Below are 19,584 nucleotides of genomic sequence, written 5' to 3'. Positions count from 1 at the left end.
ATTTTACTTGGCATCACTCAATGATGCATACATTCAAATGCAACACCACATGGTGCTAGCCACAGTTATTATTAAAAACTTCTCTACTCTTACCTGTGTTTTGAAGTGACATTTCCCCCTGCATCTGACATTACATGGGATCTACAAACTGTGTAAGGATTTTATAAAGAAAGGGGAAGAGGAGGAATGTCCCTGTCAAATGCAAAGTAGCATGACTAACTTGCTATTTGCAGCTTGGCCTGTTAAAGTCAACAACAGAACCACACTTTGAGAATGAAAGAGCATCATAAGCACTACTATTTTACTATGCTCTTTAACACACACTCAAAAGTTCACACATGCTCCATTACATTTAACTCTTTATGGCTGCATTTGTTTTAAGTCAGAAATGAAGCAAATCCTTTCCACAGTTTAAAAAGCTTTGAGACATTAATTTTCATGTGAATCTTCCACCCATGCTTAACATCCACTTGCCTTCCTAAAAAAAAGCGTCCCTTCACTTTTGCATGATTCCTTCACAAAGCAACATTCTTAATTATTATATTCTTCTACTTATTACTTTTTCAAGCACATATAAAACTTAACTTGCTCGGAAAATAATTTCACTAAAATCAATATACCAAGTAGCTTTTCTTTTCTTACCACCAGGATTCAAGACTAAAATGCCTAGTATTAATTCCTAGGCTTTTAAATAAATGTTGAGCTCCATGACACAACTTTGGCAGGATCTCTCTGGTCACAAAGGACATGAAAGATGAACAAATAAAATCAGAAATAAATAAAAAACTTCCAATAAGTACTTTTAACTGTGTGTGCTTGCAACAGTGATTAAGTCAGAACCAGGAATCATGTTTTCCCCTAACTATCCATGATAGCTATCCCAAAACCTTGGTTGTTGCTGGCTTGCCAATTATACAACAAACCATAATTTCTGGTTCAGATATAATGGGAAGCTAAGGCTTCCTGGTTTTCTACAACAATGTTGGGGCTGTGCATTTCAACATGCTGCTTGTTCACAAGAAACCATGATAAGCCAGGATGATTGGCTTATTATTAAGTATGATTATCGTCACCAACACCTTACTTCATGAAATCAGGAAAACAAGTGTCACATTAATATTTTGGAAGTGTTCACAAATCCAGCACCAAACTCACATTGGCCACAAAGCATCTCCAAAACTATTTTACATAAATACGCAAGAGTCCTTCACTGGTACCCTCAAGGTCCCTCTCCGCACTGAAATTAGACTTGACTATGCATTCTATTGAAACCAATAGGGTGCAGTGTGTGCTTAATTGCAGAGTGTATTTGAACCCACAGCTGTTTCTCCAGTTTGCATATATGCCCATAGCCCCAAAAAGATTGATAACCCTGCTGTTACTTTATATGCGTCATGAAAGCAAGCCTCCAACTCTGGCACTCTAAGAGGCTATGTTCCTATACAGTATGAACTGTACATAAGAAGTAAGACTTCATAAGAAAACAGTTGCATCAGAAGTTCACTGAAAGTTATGAATACTATAGAAATAAAAAATAATGCAATGAGTTACTAGCTGACCTTCAGGTCACAGTTTTCAGAAAATAAACATTATGTCCTCAAATAGCTAAGTATCCAAATACTGCTGAAATATACAAATAAAGTTGTGCTATAATTGGCCATGACCAATTGGCCAAACAAAGTTTTCTTACCTGTCCTGTGATTGCTCTTCATACATCCTCTCTTTCCCCTCTTTAAAAAGTCTTATAGCCCGTTTTGATTTTTTCATGAGACTGTCAATATAGATTTTAAAATATTCATTTTCACTGAGCTGTGCAAGTTTCTGGCTGTCATCATACTTGCTCAATATAAGTCGCAAGTGTTGATAGGTATCCGGTAAAATGTCAAGTATATAAGGTGGGCTGTTTTTCAACTGAAGTTTGGGGTTCTGACACAGTCTCACCTAGAACCAAAGAACAATTAAATTTCACATGAATGATAAATTATCAAAATGGACAAAACTTTACTGCATATCAAAGACAGCATCTGGAAACATATATTTAAGCCATAACATTGTATATTGTCCCAAGCAATCCTAGCTTTGCTGACAAAACAAGAACCATTTGGTCAGGAATGCGCTGCAGACATTTGTAGCATGGAAGAACATAAAAAAGCTCATTTCAAATGTAAAGGAAAACCACACCTTTCACACTCCCTCATCCCACCTTTTCTTTCATGCCTGCAAGGAAACCCAATCTTGATTTGCAAACTAAGAATACCACACAATGTCCAAACTTGTCGGACTGAAAAGATGGTTTGATCCTGGTTCTGATGTCACATGGAAATATGGCTAGTTCAAAATCAAGAACAAATGCTTTCTATTTCCTGGTGGACATGAAAGAAAAGAAGAAGAGTGCATGTGAACCCAATGCCGACTGCAGCTTATTCTTATACAGTCATACCTCAGGTTACAGATGCTTCAGGTTGCGCACCATGCCAAACCCGGAAGTACCCGAACAGGTTACTTCTGGGTTTCGGCGCTCGCACATGCACAGAAACACTGAGTCGCGACCCGCACGTGCGCAAACGTGGCGCTGCGGGTTGCGAATGTGCCTCCCGCATGGATCACGTTCGCAACCCGAGCGTCCACTGTACTGGGAAACGATTTCCTGTTACCTCTGAACTGATTCAAGTTGTCAAAGTGAATGGAGCTGATAAGACTAAACATTCAAATAAGACTGGAAAATAGAAATCCCAAGCAACAATTGGAAGCAGTGTCCAAGACCAATGAGTTGTATATCAAGTGAAGTGAGTAACAGAATACATAACTGATGACATTGATGACATTAAAATTTAGGGGAAAACTGAATAGTCTAAATATTTAGCAGTCTTTTAACATTTTTTTCACATTGTTTTATACAGTACTTAGTGTGACTTAAGTTTTGAATCAAGACTTAAGATGAAAGGGGGAATGGAGTTGTGGGTTTTTTCTGTGTTTATATATGATAAAAAGTGGGTAGTTGGTCAAAAGTAAGATGAAACCAAAAACATGCAGCTTGATCATCACATAAGTGAATGATTAAAAAATGATTTAAAAAACCTTAAAATTATTATTAGTATAAGATGGCACATGCACTCCCCTCCCCCTCCATTTAACACTGTGAGGTAGATTAGGCTGAGAGATATTGTGAGTGGCTCAAAGTTACCCAGTGGGCTTTGTGGCTCTGTGGGGATTTGAACCTTGGTCTCCCACTCTAACCACTAGACCACACTGGCCTGGAACAAAGATCTCATAGAAAGCTGGTCAGGTGCTCTCAATCCTCATAATGTCTGAGGCAGGTGCTTGCAGCTTCAAATATTGTGGTTCTTCCCCCCTCAAAAGCTCAATATTGTAATTTCACAGATCAAGATCTTTGACCCTTGCTAACATTTTAACTGGCCAAATATTTATTTACTGCATAATTTTGTTGTAGGCAGGAAAATATTTATCACTTGTTGCATGCATGTTGTTGTTTAATTACCGTACATATTACTTAAAGCACTAGGTACTTACTAGAAAAGAAAAATCCAACCAGTAAAAGTTAATAAGCACTTACTACCAGAATAAATGTTTTCTCAGTATGGAGCATGTTTTGTAATTGGTAACTAAGCTACAGTTGAATTGGTCAGTTTTTTTATTGCAATAGCTGATGACTTCTTGCTTATTGTTAATGCATATATTTGTGGTGTTGGACCATCCTCATAGGACAGGCATAGGCAAACTCTGGCCCTCCAGGTGTTTGGGATTACAATTCCCATTATCCCTGACTACTGATCCTGTTAGCTAGGGATGATGGGAATTGTAGTCCCAGACATCTGGAGGGCCAGAGTTTGCCTATGCCTGTCATAGGATGTAGAATTAACAGTGGTGTTTTTTTTATTTATATAAATAACTGTTACATAAAGTATTACAGAATCTGAACAGAATATCCATTACATTTTCAAATAGAATTCCTGGACAACTATCTGAGGGGTGAAATGGCAATTGGTTATTGGTATGAGCTTTTGTGTGCATGCACACTTCTTCAGAACTTCAAATTTAAAGTGCAGTTGTTTGCCTCATGAAAAGTACCTTAACTGGCTATGCTGGATTACCTAGAAGCAACTTCTCACTTTGGGAAAGAACTTTTAACTAATGTACACCTAAGACAGTAATCAAAACTACTCAGCTGAGTAACTTTTCATAAGCTGAGTAACTTCTGCACCATCTGCAAATGACCACTTCTAATAGCAGCTACAAAACATTTGAAAATATAATGGAAAAATTGTTAAAGAAACGAATCTCTCTCTCACACACACACCATTTCCCCGGAACCGGGACTCAAGGTGGCTTATAACAAATAAAACACAGATCAAAAAAAATACTAAAAACATATAAGGATAAAGGATAAAAGTTAAAAGTAATTGAACTATTATTTTAATTAGGTGGCCCATTCTCATGTAAATTGCCCAAAGTTTGGTTAAAAATCTGGGTATTTTGTGAATTTTAGAAATAGTTATTTCAAAGAAATATCAGAGAAAAGGAATGAGGTGGAGGGGAGAGAAACTCAAACACTGTCAGTGAGGGCAAAAAACAAACACACCTTACCCTTGCAAGTGGGGAGGGAATAATAAGCAGTAAGGAGTCACTAGAGAAGCTTTTCCTTGCTCATTAAGAGGTATGACATGGTTAAGAAGGACTTGCCTGCATCAACAGCAAACAAATTTGACCTGAACTCAAGTGCCCCTCCATTAAGTATTATTACCAGGGTAGTTAATCAAAATCTGAACTGTGCAGGGGATTTTTTAAAATAGGCAAAATGAGCCATCATTTAATACAAAGAGATCGTGCCACTGTTATCATTATCCAAACTGACTTGAGGTGACTTAAAACACAATAGCAAAGTAAACCAACTACTGTAGATTGCATACTGGTGATTGTGAAACACAGGGTAACCATCACCACCTTACACCATTATTTTCACCCAGACATCTATTCTTTTTGCTGCTTCACAGTCAGAACCCCTGGGACATAAATATATGATGCTCCCTACCTTGACTTAATTCCAGTAACAGACTGTGTTCCATTGTGGACATTACAGAATATTTAAAGAAGAATAGCTGCTGGAGGAGGCGCAGCAGCAACAATATCCAAGCACTGTGGCATTGGATATTTTACATCATACCCTTGTCAAATCATTGGTCTATCTAGTTTAGAAGCAGAGATATGAAAGCTAGGAGCTAAATGGCACCTTAAACCTAAGTCATGGACGCAACAACAGAATGTCTAGATGCACTTTTTATAACAAGAATACAAAACTGAAAATGAATGAACTGCAGCTAAAATCTTATGTTCATTTTTCACATGGTCTTGTCCTCATCTGAAGACTTCAAAAAACAAAGTCATGCTTCCCCTGCCTGCCCCCCTAATATTCTTAAGAGGCTGGAAGTGGGGAGGCAGAAAAAGGTCTCCTTTCCTTCCACTCTGCAGACAAGCCCTGGATTCTCCCTACACTCCTTTTCCTTCATATAAATGTATCTTTTTGGCACCAGAATTAACACATATTAAAGGCCTACACAACTGATGGCAGAGACACCCATCTTGAGTGTTCAGTTTGCAAACCTAAGACTTAAGGGACCTCCAATGATCTCACTCCAAAATTTGTGAGAATGTGAGGTAGATAACTGGCTACAGTATTGTATTTCAAATTAAAAGCACACCATACATTAAAAGTACATTAAACAAGACAACTTAAACCTAAACCTAAACAAAACATGTTGGGTTTAAAAGAAAAGAAAGTTTTCAGGTCCCCAATCCATGCACGTTTTACTTGGGAGGAAGCCCCATTGAACTTGGTTGGGATTTACTTCCGAGTAACAGTGGCAGTGGGGTCACGAAGAGTCGGACACGACTAAACAACAACAGTGGCAAATTTAATCTGAAATCTTATTTACAGTACTGCACCCTGAACTCAGAAACTGCTCGCGTTTATGAAATTCCCTGTCGTAAAACGCACCTAGAACAATGGGAGTTTTGAATGCTGGGTTTCTAGTTCTATCTAGATAGCTCTTCAGTCTTTCTGGCAGGGGGTATTCTGAATCCTACCTGGAAAGGCCAGGGATAGAACCAGGAATTCTCTGTGTGTGAAGCAGACGCTCTACCACTGAGCTGTACCCATTCCCTATTCTTACACTGTGTGTTAGCTTTCTTTTACTGTCATCCAGCCTGGAGGCCAGATGTCAAGCGGAAATGCAAGATATAAATATTTTAAATAAATGAAACATCCAAGGGGCTTTTCAAACTGTAATTTGCCTCTCCTATGAAGTGTATGCAATTTGTTTATTTCACATTATACAGTTTTACATTTGCCATCCATATATATTTATATTGTCTGACATGTAGAACGTAGCACTGGACACAAACTTACTGAATCCGATCGAATTCAGGAAGCACAATCAAAATGCCCATTACCTTCTGCTTACATAATAAGGTGCTGAAATGAACAATAATTTGTGTAGCTTCCAAGAGTTCCAAGAGTTGTCTAGGGATATTTATCTCCAGCACCATCACCACCAAAAAACAGCATTAACATCTTAAGTGGTTGTGTTACCATCTCTTAGGACACAGGATATCACACCATTCCTGCAAGGAATTATTAATGGCTTGTTTTAACAGACTTTTATTACATATCTCTTATTATGAAACTTTTTAATATGGAGCTATGGACAATAATCTGTCATTTTTGTTATGCAACACTTGGAGTGAAATATATACAGAAAAACTGCATTGTGACTATTTAGATATTTAAAAGATAAACCATCATTTTAATTTGTTTACTGATTTTTTGTAGAATATGCAACAAACGTGTGCTTATCTATCAGATCATCTGGATGATAAATAACAGACTTTTAAATACAGCTCCAAACCAGAGAAGCCTTTGGCACTATGCGACTGAAAATGAACCATGGCAAGCCTTAGCGTCATGTGCCACACACATAGGAAGGAGTTTAAAAGCTTCCACTTTCAGTTCTATAAAATCTGGTGTGCCCATTACCCTAAGGTAGTGGTGGTATGGGTGGTGGGGGAAGTAGTTTAATCTAACTATATTTGGAGCAAACATGATTCTGCTTTTTCTTAACTAAGCATTGGTAGAATAAGCCAATTTCCCCAAAATTTGGCATAAAGGCCTCATTCGCAACACATGCTATGTGAAACTATAGCTTACCATTACCAGGACCACACAAACATGTGGATTCATAGAGAGAAACTTGTAGCCACAGCCACTTTACTCCTCCCTGCACTGAGCCTTTGGCTGATGAACATTCTATGCTCTTTTAAATGTGTTTTTTTTGGGGGGGGGGGGTTTATTATATATTTCATGTTTTCATTTTGTATTTTTACATTGGAATCTCCTGGGGAAGGGCAGTATACAAATTTAATGAAGAAGAAGAAGAATACTAAGATGCAGGTTAGTATGCTTAAACTCTCTCCCCACTAAGCACAAGCTATAGCTAGGAGAAAGCTTAAACACAAGCCTGGGTTTGGACAACCTACTAAACCAAACACTTACTAAGCTCAATATGCCAGCAAAAAGTACTGGAGATGAGCAAAGCAGCTGTGAATTCCTAAAGCAAGCCACAGTTCTGTTTACCATATTGTGCAAACCAAGCTAATGATCTTACTAAAAAAAAAAAAATAGAACTTTCAAACTGTTTGCGGGGGAGGGTAATAAGGGTTACCATGGCTTATTCTTATATGGCTGAGTGTTACAATTGCACTTGGGCCAGTTAAACTCTAATCACAAAAACAACCTCATCATATTGAGCAGTCTCTGAAATTCTGTTGCAAGAACTGCATTGCAAGATCAAATCATAAGCTGCATTTAAAATCAATTTCAGAAATGCTTTTACAATCTAGTATTTATTTTAACTATGAAAAAACATCCCTTTGCCATCTGCTAACACAAAAGATGGCTGAATAGAGTTTGTTTAAATGCATCCTCTCCACTACAAGTACCAAATACTCAACTCTAAATACAAATAACAGGATTCTAACATCATGACATCATCCTGTCTGGTATACTTTAATTTAATCTGGAGATAAAATGTGATTAACTGACAAAAGCTTAAATGGGATACATTAAGATCCAACTAAGGACACTTAACCAATGGAAGAGGGGGATGGGGAAGGTATAGCATCTAGACTTCCTAAAGCCTTCTATCAAACAGACCCTATACTCTCGTGGGCAAAAACATTGGCTTGGGCCCTAAAATAATTGACTTAAAGAAGTCAATTTGTGACAATTCCCTTGTGACTGTTGGCAGGGGAGTCCTCTGGAAAAGACAGAGGGATGAGGAAACTTTTCTTTCATGAACTTCCATAAATTAAAGGGATACAAGCCTTTGTAGCAAGGCTTTTAAAAATCAAGCAATAATGATGTAAACGATGAGATCTTTCAGTTTGCATAGTAACTGAAACAAGAAAACAACATTAGAAAGCTTTCTGAGATTTAGACCTAATACCACTTAGAGAAGAAATCTCAGGTTACATCCCTACATCTGATGAATACTGCTAATACTTTTACATTCCAAGTGTTATAGTACTGAATGCCAGTTATAAGGCATTATAGAAATTATGTCCAAATTAAACATTACATAGACAATTTAAGAGTACATTAATTTTAGACCTGAATAACAGTATCTTTTTGCCATTCAGAACACACCTGCTAAAGTCTATACCCACAAGGCAACTTCCTGTTCTCCTAGATTACAGCTACAGCACACAGACACAAGTGCTGTAACTAAATCTGGGCTCACTTACAGCTATATGGATAAGGCCATGTAATGAACTACAGTATTTAGCCATTCAATGAACTGATACTATGTTAATACTGGTCATTCATACTACTTTTGAAATGTCAGCAAATCAGTGCTTAGGATGGGGCAACAATTGCTGCTTCAGAAAAACACCTTAAGTATGATGTTACTATAACCAAATATGCAAGTGCAATTCAGTATATTAATCAGTCTACTTCACCACTAACTGTACATATATCCCAGACAACTGTAATTCTTTCCATCATACATTTGTTCGGGTGGCGCTGTGGGTTAAACCACTGAGCCTAGGGCTTGCTGATCAGGAGGTCAGTGGTTTGAATCCCCGCGCCGGGGTGAGCTCCCGTTGCTCAGTCCCTGCTCCTGCCAACCTAACAGTTCGAAAGCACGTCAAAGTGCAAGTAGATAAATAGGTACCGCTCCAGCGGGAAGGTAAACGGCATTTCCGTGCGCTGCTCTGGTTCACCAGAAGCAGCTTAGTCATGCTGGCCACTTGACCCGGAAGCTGTACGCCGGCTCCCTTGGCCAATAAAGCGAGATGAGCCCCGCAACCCCAGAGTCGTCTGTGACTGGACCTAATGGTCAGGGGTCCCTTTACCTTTAACAGTTTACTATATAAATAGGATAGAGGTAGTATGCCAAGGCGGCTTGCTATTTAAAGTCATAAACCTAAAAATAACCTTACTTGGACATCAGTCCCATTGAAATCAGATAAATATGGTTAGCAAGATTGGCAAGATAAAGCTGTGAGGAAGTGACAGTGCTAGATATAGATACAATGCATAAGGCAGTGTTTCCCAACCTTGTGTCTCCAGCTGTTTTTGGACTACAACTCCCATCAACCCTAGCTAGCAAGACCAGTGGTCAGGAATGATGGGAATTGTAGTCCGAAAACAGCTGGAGGCACAAGGTTGGGAAACACTGGCATAAGGGATAAATGAACCTAGGTTCACAAAGGGCAACTAAAACAATCCTCATTTTCCTTCAGGAAGGCTTTGGGGAAGAAACATGAATGTAAAAAAAAGGAAATGTTAAAAATAAAACCTTAATTTAATAGAAACATGTTAAATGCAAAAAAAGATATCTATCATTAAACTGAATACATTAAAAAAAAAAAACCTGACCCATGGGATAAAGACATTTCTGGAACTCAAACAGCACAATAAGGAATGTCTCTATTATCATGGCCTCAATGTATGTCACAAAACAAAGATCCACAGCATCTGTAGAGATGTCTGCTTTGTGTTATGGATTGAGCAGCCCAACTCTATTTTTTACTCAAGTTCTACTGAATCCAACAGGAGCTACAGTACACTGGAAAGCATGGCCACAGGTCAATGGTAGAGCACATGTTTGTTATGTAGAATATTTCAGATATGATCCCTGACATTTCTAGTTAGAAGGATTTTATAGCAAATGAAGTGAAAGACTCCACCTGAAAAAAGCCTAAGAAGCTACTGCGGACAGGACCTGACTAAATTGACAAATAGTATGAACTGTTATAAGGTAGACATGAACTGGTATTAGATGTTAGTCTCAAGTAATGTCCAGAGCACTGCAGCTTAAGAAATGCAGTTTTCTCAGTTCTCACGTGTGAGGGACGAGGGATACAGGGAAGTCCCTCCCATCTTAAGTTCCAGCCCATCCCCAAGCGCGGGAGAGAGTAAGGAGAGCTCTGCCTCCAGCGGAGAGTCAGGAAGTGGTGTCCGAGGCTCAGGCAAGGTTGTGGAGCCCAGGCCGCAGGTGGGACAGGAAGTAGGACGCACAGGGGGGAGGCCAATTCCCCCAACTCCCGAATTGCGACGCAAACGTAGGGGGAAGAGGTTGGGTCTGCCAAAGCTGTGGTGCTGGAAGAAAACGCGCCAATCGCCATTCGGGAGTTCAGACACCTCACCTTAAGGATGCATTTTTACTGCTCTGAACACTGTAAATAATCAGCACTTAATAAAAACCTTAAAAGACCATGCTGGAGTCGTTACTCTAGAGTAGCCATACCAGGCCCTCTGACAGCAACTCCCGAATCTTTTTTTTGGCTACTTTGGAGTGCAGCGATGAGCGCTCAAGAGGCTGAGCATTGGAGGCTGGAGGCCGAAGCAGCGAAGCAGGAGCTGCAGAACCTCACAGCGCACGCACAGCAGCAATTGCATGCCGCTCAGGAGGAAGCGCGAGGGGCGCAGGAGGAGCTGAACAAGCTGGTGGACCAGGTGAGGACAAAAGAGGAGACTGAGAAACAGCTAAGGGTGATGGTTTTGGACCTACAGAAGAAGTTGGAAGAGGAGAAAGCCGCTAGAGGTGGGGGGGGTGCCCCAGCCGCAGCTAGTCCAAGTGAGAAGGGGACAGAGCCTAGTCACCAAGTTTAGCGGCGACCCTAGGGAGTACCTAGGATTCGAGACAGAAATAAATTATGCGCTGGAATTGCATGCAGCAGAATTCCCAGATGACGCGCACAGAGTCTCCTTTATCATAGAGCATTTGACGGGGGCCGCCCGAGAATGGGTAAGACCGCTCATCGCGCAAAAAAATCCTTGCATGAAGAACGCAAAATTATTTCTAGAAGCTTTAAAAATAATGTACGCTAGTGACAGTGAAATGGAGGCCACTAAAGAGGAGCTTCATAACTTAACACAAGGAAAATCGACAGTTAGGGACTACTGGGCGAGATTCACCATGCTGGTGCACAAACTGGGGTGGGATCTGCAAAGTGAGCCAGTGAAATCAGCCTTCTACATGGGTTTGCACGCAGACGTTAAGGATGAGCTGGCAAGAGGTCCCAAACCGCGAACTATGGATGAGTTAAGCAAAGCGGCGCTAGCGGTGGGGGTGAGACAGGAATCCAGATGGAATGACAAACAAGCGACGCGCGCAGCAAAACCTTGGTTCCCACGCTCCCAGGACAGACCACATCACCAAACCCCACCCCAGGGCCCGCCCCCACACCCGCCCAGGCCAAGCCCAGAGCCGGAACCGATGGAGATCGGAGGAGCGCGCGCGCGGGCTTTTCAAACCCCGGCGGCGCCAAGACGCAAGGAGGGAAGAGGCGGGAATTGCTTTCTCTGCAACTCCCCCAGGCATCGCGTCAGAGACTGCCCTCATCGCAGAGAGTGGCAAGGAAAGGCGGGAACGGTTGTACCTTCCCCAGCTGACGCAGCACCACAGCAGGGAAACGAGACAGCCTGGCTGCAGGAGACAAGGGGGAGCGGCCAGGCACAGTCAGCAGACAACAGCCCCCGCCCGCCCACCCGCACAGAGAGGAGCACAGCCAGCCCACCCCTCCCAGAGCAGGAGTGGTTCTAGAAGTCACGCTCACGCTCCCAAATGGCTATCCCCTGACAGTCCTCGCCTTAATTGACAGTGGTGCCTCAGCCAACTTCTTCTCGAGAAACTTTGCGGAAGAGCACCAGATCCAACTTCTGCAGCTGGATTTTCCCCTGCACGTGGCCACCATTGACGGCAGAGAGCTGCTGGGAGGGGCCATCACGCATCAAACCCCCCCCCCCATGAGAATGACGGTGGGAAGGCACTCAGAGACACTGGCTTTCAACGTCACAACCATCTCAGACCCCCCCATCGTCTTGGGCATGAGCTGGCTGACGCGCCACGACCCCTCCATAAGTTGGCACCAGAGATGCATCACTTTTGGATCGGACTTTTGTCTGGAACATTGCATGCAGCACCAACCAGGGGAGGGGCCTCCGATAGCCACGGTGGCCACCATGCACGTCAAGGGGGGTGAGGCAATACCCAAGCCGTACTGGGACCTGCAGGAGGTCTTCAGTGAAGCGGAGTCCGACCACCTACCCCCACACAGGCCTTTTGACTGCCAGATCAACCTGGTGCCAGGGGCAACTATACCCCCAGCCAAGCTGTACGCCATGTCAGATCAGGAACTGGAGGATCTGCGCGCTTTCATCGACAAGAACCTCAAGCGGGGGTTCATCAGAGAAAGCAAGGCAGCAGGGGGCAGCCCGGTCTTCTGGGTGGACAAGAAAGACACGCAACAGCGCCGTCTGGTGGTGGATTTTAGACGGCTGAATTCGGTGACAGAGCCAATGGCTTTCCCCATGCCCAGAGTGGATGATCTCCTGACAGCGGCACGCAGGGGCAAGATCTTCACCAAGCTCGACCTAAGAGGGGCGTACAACTTGATTAGGATCCGGGAGGGTGATGAATGGAAAACCACGATGTTCACGCCTCTGGGCTCTTTTGAATATCTGGTGATGCCCTTCGGGTTGCAAGGGGGCTCAGCATGCTTCCAGGCCTTCATGCACCACGTCCTGGGGTCCCTCCTCTTCAAGAACTGCTTGGTCTTTCTGGATGACATCCTTATCTACTCCAATGACCCAGTGCAGCATGTGAAGGATGTCAGGGAGGTGTTGCAGCGCCTGAAGGACAACCACCTGTATGTGAAGCTGGAGAAGTGCAAGTTTCACACCAAAGAAGTGGACTTCCTAGGCTACAAGCTGTCAGACAAGGGGCTGGCGATGGACAAGGACAAGGTGCAGGCCATCCTGGACTGGCACAGCCCCAGGACGCGCAAAGATGCCCAACGCCTACTAGGCTTCGCGAACTTCTACAGGAAGTTCATCAAGAACTTCTCTCGCGTCACGGCTCCTATCACCGACTGCCTGAGAGGCAAGCAGAAGTTCCGGTGGACACCAGAGGCGCAAGCAGCGTTCGAAAGCCTCAAGAGGGTATTCGCTTCAGACCAGCACCTGTTCCACGTGGTGCAGGATGCGCCCCTACGCCTGGAGACAGATGCTTCGGACAAGGCTCTGGGAGCGATTCTGTTGCAACTGGACGCCAACAGAGAGTGGAGACCCTGTGCCTTCTTCTCCAGGAAGCTGACCCAGCCGGAACGCAACTACACAGTGTTTGACAGGGAACTTCTCGCGATCCACGCTGCGTTCCAGCACTGGCGACACTTCCTGGTGGGCGCCAAGCACCCCATCCAGGTGGGCACAGACCACAAGAACCTGGAGTTCTGGAGAACTGCCAGGGTGCTCAACCAGCGGCAGATACGGTGGGCAGAGTTCTTCTCGAACTTCAACTTCTCCATCCACTACATCCCGGGAGAGCAGAATGTCAGGGCGGATGCCCTCTCCCGCAAGCCAGAGTACATGGAGGAGGAGTTGCCACCGGCACCCAGGCATATTTTCCCCCCATCAGCATGGTCCTGCGGAGCAACAGTGGTGAGCGAGGCAGAACTCACAGCACTGACAGCAGCTGATGAATTTGCCACCCGCATCTTCAGAGAACTGAGAGGGGGGGGGAGCAGGCCAAAGACTTTGAGGAAAGGAGGGGTTTGCTTTTTTACAAGGGAGCCCTGTACCTGCCAACCAAACAGCTGAGAGGTAAGGCCCTCAAGCAGATGCACGACAACCCAACGGCGGGTCATTTTGGAAGGGACAAAACCACTCACCTAGTCATGAGACACTTCTGGTGGCCAGGGGTGCGGGAGGATGTTCGGGATTATGTAAGGGGATGTGACACCTGCCAGCGAGCAAAGGTGGTCAGAGCGCCACCAGCTGGTTTGCTGGAGCCCTTAGCCACACCGCACAGGCCGTGGGAAGTAGTGTCCATGGACTTCATCACAGACCTGCCGTCGTCCAGGGGCAAGACCGCAGTGTTGGTGGTGGTGGACCTCATGTCCAAAATGTGCCATTTTATACCGTGTGCCAGGGCGGTCTCGGCAGAAGAGACGGCCAAACTGTTTGTTGACCACGTATTCAGACTGCATGGATTGCCTTTAAGGGTTATTTCGGATCGTGGCCGCCAATTTGTTTCCAGGTTCTGGAGGCGGCTCATGAACCTCCTGCAGGTGGAGGTCAGCTTGTCGACGGCTAGGCACCCGCAAACCAATGGACAGGCGGAGCGGGTCAACGCCATTCTGCAGCAGTACCCGAGATGTTACGTCAGCCAGAGGCAAACGGACTGGGTGGATCGCCTGCCACTGGCAGAATTTGCCTACAACAATGCGGTGCACGTCTCCACAGGGGTGTCGCCCTTTAAGGCCAACTACGGGCGCGACCTCAGATCTTTCCCGGAGAGGGAGGGGGAGGAGGAGGAAGAGGGCCCACAGGCAGAGGATTGGGCAGAGGACCTGGAGACGGTGCACCAGCAGCTCAGAGAACACTTGGAGAGGGCCAAGGAAGCGTACAAGAAGGGGGCAGATCGCCACAGGCGACCGGGAGAGGTCATCAGGGTGGGGGACAAGGTTTGGTTATCCTCGGAAGGTCTTCCCACCAGGGGGCGATGCAAGAAGTTAGCACCCAGGAGGCTGGGCCCCTTCACGGTCACGCAACAGGTCAACCCGGTAGCCTTCAGGCTAGCACTGCCGGAGGACATGAGAGTGCACCCAGTGTTTCATAGATCGCTGCTGTCGCCGTACAGGGAAAGTACCAGGTTCAGGGACAGCGATCAGCCTCCAGAGGGAGGGGGGGAGACGGGAGACGCCCGACAGCTCAATGAGGCAACTGAGATTTTAGACTCAAGGAGAGGGGTGAGAGGACTGGAGTACCTGATAGCATGGGAGGACACTCCGCCGTCCCACAATGAGTGGATACCGGCCACAGAAGTACCTGAGGAATTTTTAGTGGAAGAGTTCCACGCCCTGTTCCCCCACAGGCCCAAGCCCTGGCACATGGAAAGGGAGGGAGAGGGGGAGGGGCAGGAGGAAGGGATAGCAGGCAGCAGCTCTCCATGGAGATGGGAAGCGGAATTTGAGGACACGGAAGAAGAGGTGTGGGTTTCACCGAGGTCAACGACGTCAGAGGCAGGAGAGGACTGGCAGAACATTTTTACTCCCACCAGCTCTGACGCCACTGACTTCTTGGGATTCCCGTCTTCTCAGGGGGAAGGAGAAAGATCGCAGGATTGGGGGGAAATTTTTACACCCACAGGCTCGGATGCCACAGACTTCTTGGGGTTTCACTCGTCCCCAGCAAGCGGAGAGCCACTAGGAAGGGGGGGAGAGGAGCCTGGGAGGGGGATGGATGTGAGGGACGAGGGATACAGGGAAGTCCCTCCCATCTTAAGTTCCAGCCCATCCCCAAGCGCGGGAGAGAGTAAGGAGAGCTCTGCCTCCAGCGGAGAGTCAGGAAGTGGTGTCCGAGGCTCAGGCAAGGTTGTGGAGCCCAGGCCGCAGGTGGGACAGGAAGTAGGACGCACAGGGGGGAGGCCAATTCCCCCAACTCCCGAATTGCGACGCAAACGTAGGGGGAAGAGGTTGGGTCTGCCAAAGCTGTGGTGCTGGAAGAAAACGCGCCAATCGCCATTCGGGAGTTCAGACACCTCACCTTAAGGATGCATTTTTACTGCTCTGAACACTGTAAATAATCAGCACTTAATAAAAACCTTAAAAGACCATGCTGGAGTCGTTACTCTAGAGTAGCCATACCAGGCCCTCTGACATCACGTTATGGATTTTGTGCCTTATCAAGCAGGCACAAAAATGTAATTCCAGAACGAAAAGAGGGTTGAGGATCAACTTGCATGGCATAAACTATAGGATATCTAAACTGAGACTAAAGTAACTTACCCTAATCAGATAGGTAGATAAGGTATTACAGGCACACACTTTAGCCTGAATTACTGCCATAGTCTTAGCAGTAGTAGTAATATTTAAAGTTGTTCTGAAATCTCTAGGCTGGCCACACATACAATCAGAACTTAAGTTCCAAAGAAGGTTATTTCTAGACTTCAAGACCACAAATCAAATATGTGACTTATATGCAATACATTAGTCTTGAATTCAAAGTTAAGGCTTGAAAATAATTGTAAAGGGCCCAAGAATCAGTTGTGACTATTTAAGTGTCTTCATGGAGACATTTACTGCTTGACAAATGAAAGTTCTATTGCTCTCAATAAACATTCACTTCAAAGTTGTAAGAATTCCACCTAGTTATAGGCAATAATATTCTTTACCTTTATAGAAATTTCATATATTCATTGTAGGTGAAATACCAGCCATAAAGCTATGAGTAAATAGTATTTTTTTGTTTTGTTTTAAGAATGCAATGCCAACTGATGTTGCTTGTTCAATTGTGAAGGATTAAAAGGAAGCCATCAATCATCCTCATAGCCAATGCTGCACACTTAATTAAATATCTGTCCTGTTGCCTTAGTAATGAACCATATTTTCTTGCAGTGAGAAAAGGGATGTTGCATACACCTTAGTAGAAGTTACAATTCCTAATACGTGCTAACTATTCTACAGCAATATTTAACAAAATAAGTGATTCCCGTTCAGATACAGGTTAACAGATATTTTTTGAGTCATACACCATGCCTCCATGGTAAATAACTCTCCAATAACAATTCAAGAAATCACATAATACATTTTAAGGAACCATTAAAATTGAAAGCCAAGGCAGTTAAGTTTTGTTCATTCCTATGAGAGAAAGCAGGGTTTTTTATATTCCCCTAAACTGCAGATTGAACTGCATGCATATGATTAACGTAAGAGTGCTTCACAACTTGATTACCTTCACTGAAGTTTCATTTTCAAGAAGATATTGTAACAACATGCTCCAGTGGGGAACCAAAGAACATTTGGTTCACAGGAAACAAGCTGCTTATTCACAACCTACAAATCTCTACTATTTAAAGGACTGTGCTTATCAAAAGGTACATTTAAAACAAATGTATTTTTCCCTCTTCTGTATTGAGAAAACATAAGCCAAGGTTAAATGGGGATCTGCCATGAATGTGAAAACACTCACTCTTTCCAAACAAGGACACAAACTAACCTGACCATACATGTACACATATAAATACTCTTTACTATTTTCTGGTACAAGGACTCAACTGACAGACTCACCACTTTATCCATTAATTTCCAAGTTTTTTCTACAGTCCTGCGATCAGCAGCTGCTTGCTTAGGGGGGCCAACTGCATCCTGAATAGCATCAATGAAGCCCAGAATACGCCCTTTGCGGGGGTTTCCTCCTCGGCCACCTGGGTTCCGGCCGTTGAGGGAATTGGCCATCTGGGATCTTAATGTTGTAAGAAAAAGAAGAGTAATGTACTGTATAATGTCATGAAATTTCCTCACCCAAACTGACACACACACCCCACCTTCAGCTAATCACCAAAGGGCAAACACACAGTATAGTAAAAGACCAGGTTAACTTTTGATTATAAGCCTCCCTCCCATCATCCACCCATGGTAACTTTTAGTCAGAAGGAAATGATATTTGATAGCTCACGTCATACAGTCTCATTGACGGTACCTTAGCACAACTTATGGAAATATACCGCCTTAATAATCTTACAAAAACAACAATACACCACTGATTTTACCCATCAACTTCCTTAATACCGTCAAAATTTAAAGTCACTGGTGAACAGTGATAAACACTCTCCTCCATTTTTCAAGTTCATGCTTTGTCTCCCTCCTACATGCTCTCACACATAAATGGTTAATTGTCCACACATGGTTTGCAAGGGCCACACAACACACAATACCTATCCAAGGCACTGGTGGTGGTTGTTTTCAAGTGGCAAGTTCCCAAACACCTGGGTGGGGTGGGGGAATTTAAAATAAATAAATAAAATTTAAATCTTCTTATGCTAGCTACATTCCTAGATACATTCAATATACCTACAAGTTAGCAACTGGAACGATATTTGTAGATATGTATTCTTAAAAGTGTGATTTTTTTTTAAGGGGGGAAAGCGGTGAAAAAAAGGAAAATCCAAAGGAAAACGTTGCTAGTTTTTTGTAGATCCCAACTCACTCAAAGGTCAGTTTCAAGCAGCAGCAAAGTCCCCCCTCACGGGGAATGTCGGAGGGGTCGGAGGTTAAGAAAAAGGACCCCCAAGAAGCAGCCCCTGACGAGTCTCTCTGGCCCCCACACTTTGTTCCCTCTCTTCCCGGAGCCTCCCGTCCTCCTTCAGGCACACGCCATCCCTCGGCGCAGCCCGCCGTATTAAATCCCAGCAGTTTTCCTGGTTCCGGTTGCTCGTCGGGCGCTTTCTGTCTCTCTCAGCAGCAGCAGCAGCAGCAGCAGCAGCAGAAGCGGCGGCCGCCGCCGCCACACGGCACTCTCCCTTCCTCGAAGCCTCGTCCCCCGCCCGGAGCCTCAGGGGCGAGGACTGCAGCAGCACAGCCAACAAAGAGGACGGGACGCCGCTCCCCACCACAGTCTGTGCCGTCGTTGGGGCTCCGCGGGGAAACATGGGGGGCTAATCCGCCACGGCGGGCCCGTTGTCGTCGTCGTCGCCGCCTCCGTCTCAGCAGCAGCCCCGCTGCCCTCGCTCATCGCTCTGCCCCGGTGAGGGGCGTGCGGGGGCGGCGCTAGAGGGGCCGGGCAGAGCGGCGCTAGGACCCGCCCGCAGCCGAGCCCTCCTCGGGAAGAGGCGAGCGAGTGGGCAAAAAGCTCGTGCAGCCGGAGGCACCGCGCCTGCGTATTGAAGGGGGGGCGCCTCTGTCTCTCTCTCTCTCTAACGGTGCTAAGGTTCAATTCCCTTGACATTACCCAATCAAAGGTGAGCGCGCGACTGTTGATGTGGGGGGGGGAAGGGAGTCAGACGGAGGAAAGAAAAGCCTAAGCTGACAACTTGGTAAGGCTCCCCCCCACCCCGCCCAACTTTAAGAATTCTGGGGGCGGGGAGGAGGGGGCAGTTTGTTGGTCCTCCAGTTCCTGACTGATAAGGATATAGGCCAATAAGAGGGCGGAGAGGGACTTCCGGCGCTGGAGGGGGGTGTTTTTTTTCCTCCTCCCCCGACTGTGATTCATGAATCGGGCCGAGA

At 44.9% G+C, this 19,584-nt stretch overlaps 1 protein-coding gene across 2 annotated transcripts in view; it reads right to left on the bottom strand.

The window, feature by feature from the left end:
• CBLB (Cbl proto-oncogene B) overlaps positions 1-19,257 on the bottom strand; it is a 65,122-nt gene extending 45,865 nt beyond the window's left edge. Inside the window, exons 1-3 of one of the 2 annotated variants that reach the window (XM_035114303.2) lie at positions 18,437-19,257; positions 17,650-17,824; positions 1,691-1,941 (exon numbers count right to left, since the gene is read on the bottom strand). In XM_035114303.2, coding sequence (XP_034970194.1) covers positions 1,691-1,941; positions 17,650-17,817 — 419 coding nt within the window. In that variant the 5' untranslated portion in view covers positions 17,818-17,824; positions 18,437-19,257. The remainder of the gene's footprint in view (positions 1-1,690; positions 1,942-17,649; positions 17,825-18,436) is intronic. The other variant, XM_035114304.2, reaches the window with a different exon arrangement.
• Positions 19,258-19,584: the final 327 nt, after the last annotated feature.

The sequence above is a fragment of the Zootoca vivipara genome, chromosome 4 (genome assembly GCF_963506605.1).
Source record: "Zootoca vivipara chromosome 4, rZooViv1.1, whole genome shotgun sequence".
NCBI lineage: Eukaryota > Metazoa > Chordata > Lepidosauria > Squamata > Lacertidae > Zootoca > Zootoca vivipara.
This window is presented reverse-complemented; position numbering and strand designations above follow the sequence as displayed.